Here is a 13683-nt window from a genome sequence, read left to right on the forward strand (position 1 = left end):
CCAATGGGAGTTACGCAAAGGAAGGCAGAAATTGACTCTAAATATTTTGGCATTTGCCAAAGAATTAGTGGAAACTCAGGCCTGCTAAATCACATTATTTCCTACTGGCTCTTATTTTTAAGTCTCCTCTTTTATGAAAGATCAAAAACTGCTTATATCCCTAGTTCCCTTCTATGGCATGTGACTGCTCACCTGCACAAGCCAATGCTCATTTTTCCCTTCTGATATTATTTGATATAACTATGTCAAACAGTATAAAGAATTCTGATAAAGCCATGATCATCTTCTGAAAAACAGTATCTCACCTTTACAACACAGTCATGAACATCAGAACCCATAGCATCAGAACTCGTGCTGGCAATGGAAGGCAATAGCTGATACTTTGGTCCAGTTTTGTAAATAGGAGTTGAGTGGAATTCTAAAATACAGTGATATGACTAAGCTACTTAGTTAAAAATACTGATCTGGATGCTATAACTGAACTATAAAGATAAAGAATTACTAAGTTTAGAAACAGAAGAAATATAAGAGAGACAGATCTAATTTGAAAGGTCTTACAAGTTAAAGTAACCAAGGGCCAAGAAGAGGGAGAAAAAGTCAAAATACTTGGGAACACTAGGAACAGTAAAAAAGCATGGCATGAATAGTGAGTAATAAGAATGATGAAAACAGATGTAAAATGTACAAACATAACAGTGCTCTCGGGAGGCACAGAAAACTCCCCCACCATCCATCAGCAAACATCTGACGAGCAGGAGGTTGACAGGTCTGAATGTACACAATTTAGCATTCTATGAAACAGTCTGATGATTAAGTATCACCTGATGTTAATCTGGGGAGAAAAATCTTACACCTGATTAGAGAATTAAAAAACCAAAACCCTATACTGAGATTAGCAATTGCTCTTCCAAAATAAACTAAAAAATGATAAGACATTAAAAAAAACTATATAACAGTTAGAGAGAGCCATGAAGGAAACAACAAAACTAAAAGTATAATGGGTGTAATAAGAACAGGAAGAGTAGTAGATGTGAGTAGTTTGCTGAAGATGTGCTGATATAAAAAATAATTTCCTGTTTTGAAACATTTGGTAGCTTCCAGGTTGAAGAAAAATATGTTGACATTTCAGAGGGTTTATTTATTTCTATAATGCCATCGATGTGCAAGAAATTACTGTACAACAGAGGAAGTTTGCCACTCAGCTAATGGGTCTCTGCCTAAGGAGCTGACAATCTACAAAACAGGACAAGTGAAGCCATTATAATGCAAACAAAATACTCCTAGCCTCAGCTGTGTCTTTTCTCATGAGCCCGCTTCCTTTGTAGGGAGGGTTCAATGCACCAAAGATGATGTTATCCCATTGTTTCTGCTGCACAAATTGCTGCCAGTTTGTCCGGGAACTGGCTCCATATGCCAGGGCAGACAAAGTACAGGCCCCAGCTGCTCCCTGGAATGGAACCTCACAGGCACAATGACCAGTATAATGGAGGAGGTGCAGGTTAAACTCTGCACCACCTTGAGCCTGTTGTCTCCCAGTGTAATGCTCAAGACTTTCAGCAAAGCACCACTGGTCTTTCAGGCAGCTACGGAACTTTTAAGGGCTGCTATTCTGTCAGGGCACCATCCACTGATCATGCAGTTGTAGGGAATCCAGTGGATTGGCAAGTGGTGTGATCTGGGGAAGCTTAGACAATTACTGTTGCAAGTGTAGGACTGCAAGGCCAATTTCCCTGCAAAGTTGTGGTCCTGAGCACAGGCTGGTGAATGATGCATTCCAGTGAAACCTATGGAGCCTTTTAAAATAGTCAGGCCAACTAAGCCAGTGTTTTCAGCCTGCACTCTACCAGGCAGGGAACCACAACAGAGAAACAGCCATTCACAAATGGTAGAGGAAAGCTGTAAATCGAACAGCCAAGAGTAAAAAGCTGCTAAATTCTATCCAACTGATTGCAATGAGGGTCACTTGGGCCCGCCCAAGTTGGCTTGGTAATAGACACTTCTCTCCCAGAAAGACGTGGCTGAGGTCTCTCAGTCAGCAGCTCGCAGGGCAATTTAATGCCCTCAACTGCGAACTGATCTAACATTCTGTATTAGAATTGTGGCCACTATCCTTTGTCCAATGACATGCTTTCCTCAAAGACTGCCAAAAAGAAGAACACAGGAGACACACTGTTCATATATACTTGGGAAGTGAAGCTGGAGTACTATATTTAGTCCTCAATTCCTTTGCAACCTTTAAAACATTGTCTTAACAGAGGACCTAAAACAGGAATTAGGAAAATGAGAAGGCATCTGACAAGGGTGGAGCCCAGAACAACTCCTGGCGCACAAAGAAGAATGGTGCTGTGGATACATAGAACAGAAGGTGCTCTACTAGTGTTAATTTATGTTTTGGAATAATTTGAATTCGGGGTAAGAGAAACCTGAGAATTAGACTAAGGGTATGACTACACTTTGAGCTGGGAATGTTATTCCCAGCTTGAGGAGACATATCTGTGCTAGCTCTGATCAAGCTAGTGCACTAAATATAGTGTAGCTGCGATGATGAGAGTGGCAGGAGGGGCTAGATACCTTGAGGACATGCTTAGTGACTGTGATGGACATGTACTTGGCGTGGCTAGCCCCTCCTGTTTCTGTGGCTACTTTTTATTTTTAGCATGTTAGCTTGATGAGAGCTAGCAAGAATATCTCTCCTCGAGCTGAGACTCGCTCCCGCAGCTGGAAGTGTAGACATCCCCTGAGGTAGAGGAAGTTGCTTTTGGAAAACTTAGAGCCCACTGAAAAGCTCTCTCTCTCTCTCTCAGAAGATCAAAGCCAAAATGGGAGTGCCATTTGTGAGGTTTTGGGTTCTTTAGAGTACAGGTAAACATGAAAGCATGATGCACAGAGATTTAACTGGACAACTGTGATTAGTAACATCACAGATGTAGACTAGCATTAATCGAAGCTATGACACTAAATCCTAAAACAGCAAATTGAAGATGGGCTCCTTTGTTTTGTCCAAGACCCTAACCTCTGAATTAATGTACGGAGCTTATGGTTAATATATGTTTTAGAGAAATAGGACAACCCAACATGGTATAAAAGAAGCCAGATGATTAAAAAGGGACTCTGAGGTAAAAGAAGCAAACAGCTTGGCATCTACCATGATGGATTCCTGGTCGCCCTCTCAAAGGATGCTGCCGTTTACCTTGGTATCTTCAGAATGAACATGGACTGTGTCTATTAGTGGAGGAGGAGCTGACTCCATAGCCAGAAAGTTCTTGCAAGAGTAATTCTTTGAGGGTATTTCCTGAGAAACGCCGGCAAGATAGATTGGATTTGAAGAAAAGCTTAATGAGTTAGCACCTGTGTAGATGGAAATGAGAGGAACTAATGTGAGATGACCCGCATACTGTAGATACTAGCATTCTGAAACTTCAGGGGGGTAGTACCAAGAACAAATGTTCTAATCCATCCATGACTCATTTAACCCAAAGTTTTAGCTTAAATCTAGTATGTCTGTCTCCCTAACCAGGTATTTACAACATGCACATCACTGTGGCATCTGATCACTGTCAGAATTACAAAAACATAATTAGTCCAAAGACTGAAAACCATGTCATTAACTACCAAATGGTAAAGAAAAGTATTATTGGGTGCTCTTCTCTTCCACCCCCTACTATTGGATGTATCTCCATCAAAATAACCCCCTGTGAATACTAGTAATCAGATGAGCCCAAAAGTTTTATTTCACGTGGTCATTTTCTTCACTACCACTGGCTTAAAGCAGAAAATTATTGCTTGTCTGGCCCACTGCTTGGCCTGATCCTGCATTGAAAATCAGCCTAGTTCCATCTGGGAGCTTTACCATCCAGTTCAATGGAATGTAGAATCAGGCCATTTGAGAGTAAGAGAGAATCTCTATTTCTTCATAGTGTGTCATACAAACCTACTGAGAGCTGCTGCTATTGGCTAAACCGGAGCATTTGAACCTCTCATACTGCCTTTTTTTCTCTCAACGTAAAACAAATTTAGTTGTGTGGAAAAGGAGCAAGGTGGAGCTTCCCAATAAGGCCTTCAGGGTCATGCAAGAATGTTCCAGAGCTGGAGTTAAGGCTTTGTTGTGAAGCATTAGTTAAATCTCTGGCACTGAACCAGAGAGATCTGGGGAGAGGGAACCAGACTAAATACTTGGAGATTGTCCCCAGCTCTAATTTTAGCATACCTCTTCACAGAGAAACCAAGCAGGGTGTTTAGAGGATTTGCACCTCCAGTAAAAACTCTTCAGTAACTGATTTGCTTCCTGAGACTGCTCTTTATTTGTATGTTTAAGAGAAGAACCAAAGAACTGTATTTTAAATTTGTCATGTTAAAAAAATAAGCCCAGTCTTCAAAATACAAAGTTTACTTTCCAGAGGGGAAAAAGAAATGCAGCCAAAAATGCATTACAAATGCTCAGTCGTGTTTCAATCAATCAATTGCAAATCCTTCCAAATACTTTGGTAAAATTAAAATAAAAGCAGTTCTCTCGCTGTTTCCAAATATTTTAGGATCCTTCTACTTATCAAACCTTTTAAAAAATGCAGTCCAAAGGTGGGGGTGGTTATTGCACTTCCATAAATAACGACTTTGTTATGGTATGAGTGCAGAATAAATTGGGGGATGAAGGGCAGATGAAGGTAAATAGTCTGTAATAAGATATTTGTACACATTTATGCAAAACCCAGAGAAACTAGATAGGGGAGTGTGGTCTTTGCAGGGAAGTTCAGAGTTTATAGGGGGCAAGTTTCCTCTTTACAAATAAATCACTGTAGGAGCTGGTCACAAGGTCAAGGAATGTGAAATACTCTTTGCATTACGTTCACAGTGTTGGTGAAAGGCCAAGTCACAACCAAGTACTATCGACTACTGTCCAAGCACGGAGGCTGGGTTTGGGTACAGAGCTATGCTACCATCGTGCATAACAGCCGTTCATCTCGGCCTCACTGCATAGTGAGTGTCAATTATGTCCTTACGTAAGTCAAAATATTTTGTATCATTAAAAGACTTATCAGTACTTGATGGATTACTAATCCAATCCTTTATCCAGTCTTATTGTATTAATCTCCTCTGGTATCATCTTGTATATATACAATCTACAGCAATTTATCTTTCCCCACCAGCTCCCTCTTTTACTTACAGTAAGTGTTTGTATATATGGCATATTGGGTAAAATGAGTGTGTATCTACTCTGATTACATTTACACACTATTACCTTGCATTCTGAAGGATTCCAAAGATTTTGTGGTGAACATGTCACATTACTGGTAATTATTTGGGTTACAGTGGAGCCCAGAGGCTGTACTTGAGATCAGAGCCCCTGTATGCTAGGCAAAGTTTCTGACCTGATGAGTTTACAGTCTAACTAGCCAAGACAGACAAAGGGTGGGAGAAAGGAAGTATTATGCCCATTTTACAGGCAGGAAACTGAGGCACAGAGAAATTAAGTAACTTGCCTGAGGTTGCACGGCTAGTTAGGGCTCAACTCTTTTCTTGTATTTTCAAGTAACTGCCACAAAGCCTGTGCACATCTGTGGGCAGAATTTAGTTCTGTCATTTTCTCAGACAGAAATGACTCCTAGCTACAGAAGAGAGGGAAAAGGTTTTGTTTAGTTATTCTTTCACCTGTCTGCTGTAGAACTTACTGAAAACACTGTCATTCCCTGTGAAGTTCAATCTTTATACTGTATGTTTTCATATTGCTGATTTTCAGCTCTCCTGCTACATCCTCTCACTTCCCTCCACTGAAATTTTTGTTAAGTCCAAAAGGAATGGATTATTTTTTTAAAATCAGAGCTGCAGCAATAAATGGAAAAATAAACCAACACACCAAACAACACTGAAGCACCGCAGCTTAGTCTTAAATATCCTTTTTTTTTTGTACACAATTATCTATAAAATACTGTCTAAAAAAATCTGCTGTATCTATTGAACAGATACATCTGAGACAAGATAGACATCTCCATGAAATTAAACCCTCCTGGCTGATTCTGTGGTGTGGTTGTAGCATATCAGACTGGCAGAAGAATGACCTGGGTTCCCTTTCCTGTGTCAATTTTCAAATGTGTCAGGGAAAAGACGAACTCATGCTTGAGGAAGATAGGAGGACACTGAACTGATCTTTGCCCTGCTGTTAGATCAGCTCCACACCAGCATTGTCTGTGGTCCCCAAGGCAAAGTGCCACAAGGATGGCTTTAAAAAAAAAAAAAAAAGAGTTAAGAGAGCTTAAGTTCAGACTTTAGGGATGTTTAATACCAAGTTTGTAACCCTGTTCCTGATGGAATTTTTGCAATCTATTGCTGTGGGAATAGGTTCAGGCCCTATGATTTATCTCCCTCTCTCACGTTCCCCACCCACCACTGCAGACCAAATGAATATCTTGGGTGGATAGTAATGAAAACATTGTGAAACTAAACCATTTAAAAATGTACGTTTCATCTGTGCAGTGCATTAAAGTATTTAACCTGTCACAATGATTCTTTTGCAGAGATATTGAGTACAAGGAACTTCAATTATCACTGGACCAGGTTACCATTTCTAAGTCACAGTTTTCTTGCAGAAACTCAATGTCTACCTCACAAGAAACAAGGAGAGTAGCAAAACCCAAAAGTAATAAAATGAAGACAAAACTCAGAATGACTCCTTACCCGCAACAGGTAACTCTTTCAGTAATACCCAACTACAAGTAAACAGGGCATTTGTGGGAGTAGCTTGGTCATCATGAGATTAATTTGCTGCTAGTATAATGCTGACAAAAAACTCCCTTGAAATTCAAAGTTAACACGAGCCTTGTCCTTTCTTGGGGGCACGAGAATGCCATCTCATGTAAATGACAGCAGAAATGGAGAAGGCACAGCATGTGGGAAGAAGAGGTTTAAGGATTATCAGGTTATCAGTCAGAACTCAAAAGCTTTTGGATTTTAGGTATTCAGATTAGTTAGAAAAACTAAGGTTGGGGATTTTTTTAAGCAAAAGGAACAGTGTAACACAGAGAGCAGATGCTGTATGTTTAATTTGAGCTGGTGTAAAAATATACCAATTTTTGCTAACTAAGGTCTGGCTCCAAATGAATGCTGGCAACTTCCTCAGGCAGCAGAAGGTAGCCTAGTGGATAGGATGCTGACCTGGGATCAATTCCTGCCCTGCTGGGTCACCTTGGGCAAGTCACTTAGCCTCTTAGTGCTTCAGTTTCCCAATTTGTAAAATGGGGGATAAGACTATTGATCTTCTTTGTAAAAGCACTTTGAGATCTACAGATGATAAAAGCTGGATATTATTATTGATCAGGAATGGGGAAAAACTAGCACACGTACTTTATTGAACAGTGGGAGCCAGTCAGACATTTGGAGGAAGTGTGTGTTGTGGTGTTTAACTGACTCATAGAGGTTAGATCTGGACTTGCCACCATTCCAAAGCTTCCCATATTAATAAATAAATCTTTTTAACATAAGCGTGTCATTTAACAAAGATTTCCTATTCTTCAAAACAGGATTATATCCTCTGACGTTTACGTACAACTATTGACCAAAAACTTTAACTATCCAAAATTATTCCTTAACATTGAGGATAACTGAGGTTGTACTGAAATTATTGTTCTGTTGCATCAAAATAGTGTTTTGCTACAGTCTTTATTCAGTGACCTAACAATACTGTATGATATTTACATAGCAGCTCACATCCTGAGGGGTCGCGAAAGAGTTGCAAACCTGCCTTTGAAATGCAGCCATCTCTTGGATGGAGTGCAGCATTTGGTTTACAATATTCCTCACGCCATGTCCATAACTCTCTCCAGTTAAAAACACAGGGGAAATTTTAGATAGGCTCAGTTATCCAAATAAGATTTCTGACTGAACACTAGGATTAATGCCCCAACTCTGGTGAAAAGACACATGGGATTTTTAATGAAAAGTGGTCAGCAGCCTTGTCGTAGCCACTAATACAGTACCTTTATGGGGGACATTTACTCACTACTGACTTACAGGGAAGAATGCCATCTACTGAGTCACCGACACCATTTCCCCCTGCAACTTCCCAGTCCAAGTTTTGATCTACCCCAGTCCTACTTAGTTTATGAGATTTAATGCGGTCACAGTTCCAGGTGGCATGGCTGGAGGCAACTACACTGGTGTGAACATGGATATACTTTTCTTTATTTTTCAGCAATACAGCTCATTCCAAACAGACAAACTGGAATGCGGCCAGGTTGGAAGCTGGAGATCCAGCCCTACAGTGAATGCTGGCACCGTCCAAGAACAGAACTTCCATTCAGAAAACAGTGAACTTTTATATGCCCCCTCATATAGTTTGCCTTTCTCTTACCATTATGGACACTTCCCTGTAGATTCTCATGTCTTCAGTAGCAAAAAACAAATGCTTACTTCTAAATTTGGGCAGTCTCAAGGATCACCTTGTGAAGTGGCTCGTTTTTTCTTGAGTACGTTGCAGACGAGTGGGGAGCGCCAATGGCATTATGCCAACTCTTTAGTACCTACCAGCCAGTCGCCATCTAAAAATCTTCCCGATCAACCAATAAATATTGCACGTCATAATCTTGCACAGAGTTATGAAGGTGAGTGTTATCTTAAAAATAATAAGCTGCATAGCATTTGGAAGATATGTACTTTGAAAATATGAAATACAGTATGTTTACTAAACACAGAAAAATATATCTTTGGGTTTAACATGCAGTATGTTTAAAAGGTACACTATCATGACATTTAGACCTACTTTTTTTTAATTTGAACATTTGAATAGGAATGTTATCCAGTTTCAGAATGGTTTTTTTTTTTTTTTAAGAATGCCTTTAGTGCAGGGGTTCTCAAACTGGGGATCGGGACCCCTCAGGGGGTCGCAAGGTTATTACATGGGGGGTCATAAGCTGTCAGCCTCCACCCCACACCCTGCTTTGCCTCCAGCATTTATAATGGTGTTAAATATATAAACGAGTGTTTTTAATTTATATGGGGGGGGTCGCACTCAGAGGCTTGCTGTGTGAAAGGGGTCACCAGTACAAAAGTTTGAGAACCACTGCTTTAGTGGGTAAATTTTCACAAAAGCCAAGACTTGGCCTCCCTTTACAGGCACAACTCACATGAGTGTTTATGCAAAGTTAGTTGCAGGTGCAAAAATGTGGGTTCAAATTGTGCCAGCATATCAGACAGAAGTTGAAGTACTCAGATCTGCACCTACAAGTCAACTGCAGAAACCAAAATACAGGCATGACTGTACCCATACAAAAGGGAAGCCATCCTTTTAAAAATGTACCTATATTTAAAGTATTCACCTTACTAGCTATGTTAATGATAGTAAATGTCAACATTTTTAGGATTGATGTCAATGGGAAATAGTCTTTATTACTAATTTTCTTCAGGCAATGTCTTCACTGATGCGAGTTGCACCATCTTTCCACACAACTGGGGGCAGCTCAAATGCTTTGAAAGGAACATAGGGGATACTGGCCTCTCCCGCCACGCAACTCACAAGAAGGGTACTTCCAAGGCTTTAGGAAATGTTAAATGAAAAAAATAAAATCAAATAAGTTGAAAATTCAGTCCTATCCTGTGTGAAATAGGTTTTAAATATTTCTCTGCTCAGTGTTTAACTGCACACACCACTCTTAAAAGAAAAAAACCCAGCTGTAATGGGAGCCTGCAGTAAGATGGATAAACTGGAAACCACCAGTTAGGACTGATTAGCAGAGACATTACTGGGAGAAAGGAAGTTTTGCATTCTTCTATGGAATATCTCCTCTAATGGAAAACAGTGAAGAAAAAAAGATAGGGAAAGACAGGTAGGATCAGAAGCTTTAGCGATCCCAGAGACATCACAGGATTATTCACTTGCGACTCACTGTGGCACCCAGCTCCTGAAGGAGGTGCTTGAAGATTGATCTTCACTGTCATGTCACCACATGTCTCTGGTTCTGAAATGGGTTTTATAGCATAAGACAGAAAATGTGGGAGATCTCCTGAAGAAAGAAATGTTTTGAAGAAAGTTTGGGAACTGGGCACTACATGAAAAATGCTTTTGGAAAGTGAATCCATTCTGGGACTCATTTATTGCTAGTGAAATTGCACCATTTAGGAATAAAATGGGAAAAACATTCCTGTAACTTCAGGCCTGGTCAGAGATCACTCATGTGTCTCATAGAAAAAGTTGATGGGAGTTGGGAGTGGAGCCTCCCTGAGGGCACTGTGGACTTTATTTCTACCCCATTTCAGAATTTGCCTCCTCCATAGCCAGAATCAGACATGTTGCTATTGGCAAACACGAGGCATGAATCCTTGGATTTGAATGGAATGGGAAGGAAAGGAATGTCTGATCTTGTTCACACTATCCGCTCCTTTTCTCCATTGCTTCACTTGACTGGTGAGAACGAGTCAACTTTTCAGGCGAGAGGATCTGCTTAGAATCATTAACTGCAGTCCAAAGGAAAACCAAATACGATATTTGGCAACAGGGTTTGAGGCCACGGCTGTTACAGCAAAGCACTTTACTTCCATATAGGCCTCTACCAAAAAGAGCATGGACTGAAGATGTGTTTTTCAGTATGAATTCTATTTTTTAGATTCATCAGACCAAGCCATCAAAGCTCTGGAAAAGTAGTATGTAGCACAAAAAGCTGTCTGCAAATCAGATGACACTGTCTCAGGATCTTGTCTTCAGGCTTCTTCAACTTTCTTGCTGACTGGGAAAGAAGAAGAAATCTCTTAAGAGAACATAACTGTCTCTTCAGCCAGGGAGGATCTATCTGCAATATTTGATACAGAAGAAGTCAACTGGGACAGAACATTTCAGCCCTGACCAGATTCTATTATCCACTCCACTGAACTCAAGTAGCCTGAAAAATATCAAGAGCCACAACCTGTGAAACAGATCTATGCCCTTCCACATACATCTCATTCTCAACTGATGCAATCACTGATACTACTGAAATGTCAAGAATGCCTAGAGGAAGTAAGCTCTTGGATGAAGAGCAGATGGCTCAAGCTGAACCCAGGGAAAAGGCATTGAAGAATTGGCCAAGACATTGTCTCTGTCTTCCATTGAAGGCAAACAGCCCCCCTTAGTCGAAGTAGTGTGAAACATCAAGGTCCTGTTTAACTCCTCACTAATTTGGATGACCAGGTAGTATCCATGTCCAAAGCTGCTTTCTTTCACTTTCTGCTTGTGAGGAAACTTCATCTCTTCCTCCTGGATGAGGACCTGGTCACAGTATCCATGCATTTGTCACCTCCAGGCTGTATTACTCTAACTCATTGCATCTGATGTTGAATGTGAAGATGATGCACAGGCTCCAGCTGGTACAGAATGTGGCTGCCTACCTTCCCCATGGTTCAGTTGATGAGCACCTCAGACCTGTGCTCAAGTCCCTTCACTGGCTCCCAGTTGGCTTCCAATGCCACCTTAAGGTCTTGCTCCTAATTTTCAAGCCAATTAATAGATTAAGCCCCAGTTACATCAAAGATCTAATTTCAATCTATGAACCACCATGACAGCTGTGCTCCTCTGGGACAAAGCCCTCTCTGGGGGATCTGACTATGGAACAGTTTTCCAGAGGAGATCAAGTAAATCCAGATTCTGACCATCTTTCGGAAAAGTTGCAACACTGTCCTGTCATAGGGAGGACTAGGCCCTTTAAGAGGGAACTGATCCAGCTCACCTATGCCTCATAACAGCCTCCTGATGGAGCCTGAGAGAGTGCAGGTGTTCCTGCTCTCTATAAAGAGCCAGAAGGGAACAGGGCATGGAAGAAGCAGCTGTGGCAGAGAAGAGAAGAACTCTAGTGATCAGGAGACCCCTGAGTGGAAGAAGGGTTTGGGCCAAAGCCAGAAGGCTGAGCTCCAGCTGGGAAGGGCTGGGAATGGCAGCTTTGTGAAGAGGAGACTGGGACAGAAGAGCTCTGGATGTGGTAGAAGACACTAGGGCTGAGTATGAACTTGTGTTGTGATGATAGACTTTATCTTTGGATCTTGAGGATTGTTTTGAATTGCTTCAGTTATTAAACCAGCCCCAGGCAGGGGTGGCGTTAGTCACGAGGAAGTCTGTGTGGAGTTCTTAAGAGGCTCAGATGAAAGGAAAAAGAGTCAGGGCACCACAGAGCCATGCCTGCACATCCTTTGTGAGAGAGCCTTTCCACAGTAAGTGATGCACAGTTTGATCACCTCTGTTATTACCAAATCTCTCCCATCCTTCTCTGTTCTGTCAAAACCACCCCAGCTCCAAACAGAGTTTTGGCTTCATAAAGGCAGAAGTGCCAGAGACTTCCATGAAGTCCACTATGAACTTTGCTATTCATTTTACACAGAAGGTTCTTGGACATTATAGTGATGGGCAGCAGCATGAAAATGACGGATGCTTAAAATTATTCAAAGAGAGCTTTCTTAGTGCCCCAAATTTTGCAGTGTGTTAGAGACTGGATTTTGCCCTCACCTGGAAACTTGCAGTGATCTCTTAAAACATCCATGAATGGGAAAACACAGAGGGAGATTGTACCTGATGTCATCTTAAAGGAGAGCACCATCCCTGATTTTGGTTTCCTCAAGCTAGGAGACAGCAGGCTGGACACTAGTGTAGTGATATCCATTGTCTTTGTTTTCTCAGCTTTGGCAGGTGGCAACACTTCACCCACTGTAATTCTCTATCAAACAGTGCTCCCTGAGTTTCTGCAAATTCCTCTCTCTCAGTAGAGGAGGAGAAAAGAGAACAAAAACATCATTTCTGACTTCTAGTGGCTTTTGGTTTATTTGTCTTTTTTTCTTAATCCCTTGGGCTTTCTGGGGCAAGATGCAGACAGCTCTATGCTTATATAGGTTGTTTGGGGGCTGATCCCATTTTCCTTTGCCCAGGAACTTGAGGCAGCAACTACTCATTAGAATATAAGAAACTTACACCATAGTCATAATTCTCAATGTACTATCCTGAGGTAATTGCTCTAGGAAAAAAAGCACCTGTTTTAGCCCATAGGATGCAACAGAGGACTCTTTGCTACCACGGTGGCTGCAGCTAATTTGTTGCTGACATGCCTCACATCCCTTCAGGTGGAAATGATCATTGAGAGGAGTCAGTGTGTGTTTAGCTTAGGATGGCTCCAGGTTCCTTTCCTTCCGGTGCTATATGCGCTCTGCAATGGAGTGCAACTGTGTCTATCAGCTTCAGAGCCCTTTTTGCTGGCAGAGTGAAAGTCAGCAAGTTGGGCACACTGAAAATAAAATATCTGGTTGCAGGTACTTATCGCATATTGAATACCATCTGGACTTTGTGCTGTTCTGGTCTGCTCCACCATCTCAAAGTGGGAAAAGTGTATTCTAGTCAGAGTGGTCCCTAAGTGGGGAAAAAATTCCCCAGAGAAGAAGAGAGAAAGAGGAGGCGGAAGAAGTGCTCAAAACTGCTGCAATTTTAAAAAGGGGCAATGTTTAAAACAAGAACGGCTGATGCTGGAACCCATCATGGTCATTCTCAAGGTTGGGGGTAAGGTGCTTCTGTCAGTCTTCCCAGTGGGTGGGGCTGACACCCCTACTGTTCCTTTCAAAGCTCTTGAATTGCACCCAGTCAGTGAGGGAAAGAGTGCAACCACTCAGCGAGGATTAGTGGAGACATGATGCAGAATGGACCAGATTCACTGTTGCTGGTGTAGGTTATGAACAGAGGCAAGTACAAGG

At 41.4% G+C, this 13683-nt stretch overlaps 1 protein-coding gene across 2 annotated transcripts in view; it reads left to right on the forward strand.

Moving 5' to 3' along the window:
- Positions 1–13683, forward strand: part of SIM2 (SIM bHLH transcription factor 2) — a 68146-nt gene that overhangs the window by 48405 nt on the left and 6058 nt on the right. For both annotated transcript variants that reach the window (XM_045002446.1, XM_045002445.1), the window contains exons 8-10: positions 4850–4997; positions 6510–6678; positions 8183–8591. In XM_045002446.1, the coding sequence (XP_044858381.1) occupies positions 4850–4997; positions 6510–6678; positions 8183–8591 (726 nt within the window). The remainder of the gene's footprint in view (positions 1–4849; positions 4998–6509; positions 6679–8182; positions 8592–13683) is intronic.

This window comes from Mauremys mutica, chromosome 1, assembly GCF_020497125.1.
Source record: "Mauremys mutica isolate MM-2020 ecotype Southern chromosome 1, ASM2049712v1, whole genome shotgun sequence".
Classification (NCBI taxonomy): domain Eukaryota; kingdom Metazoa; phylum Chordata; order Testudines; family Geoemydidae; genus Mauremys; species Mauremys mutica.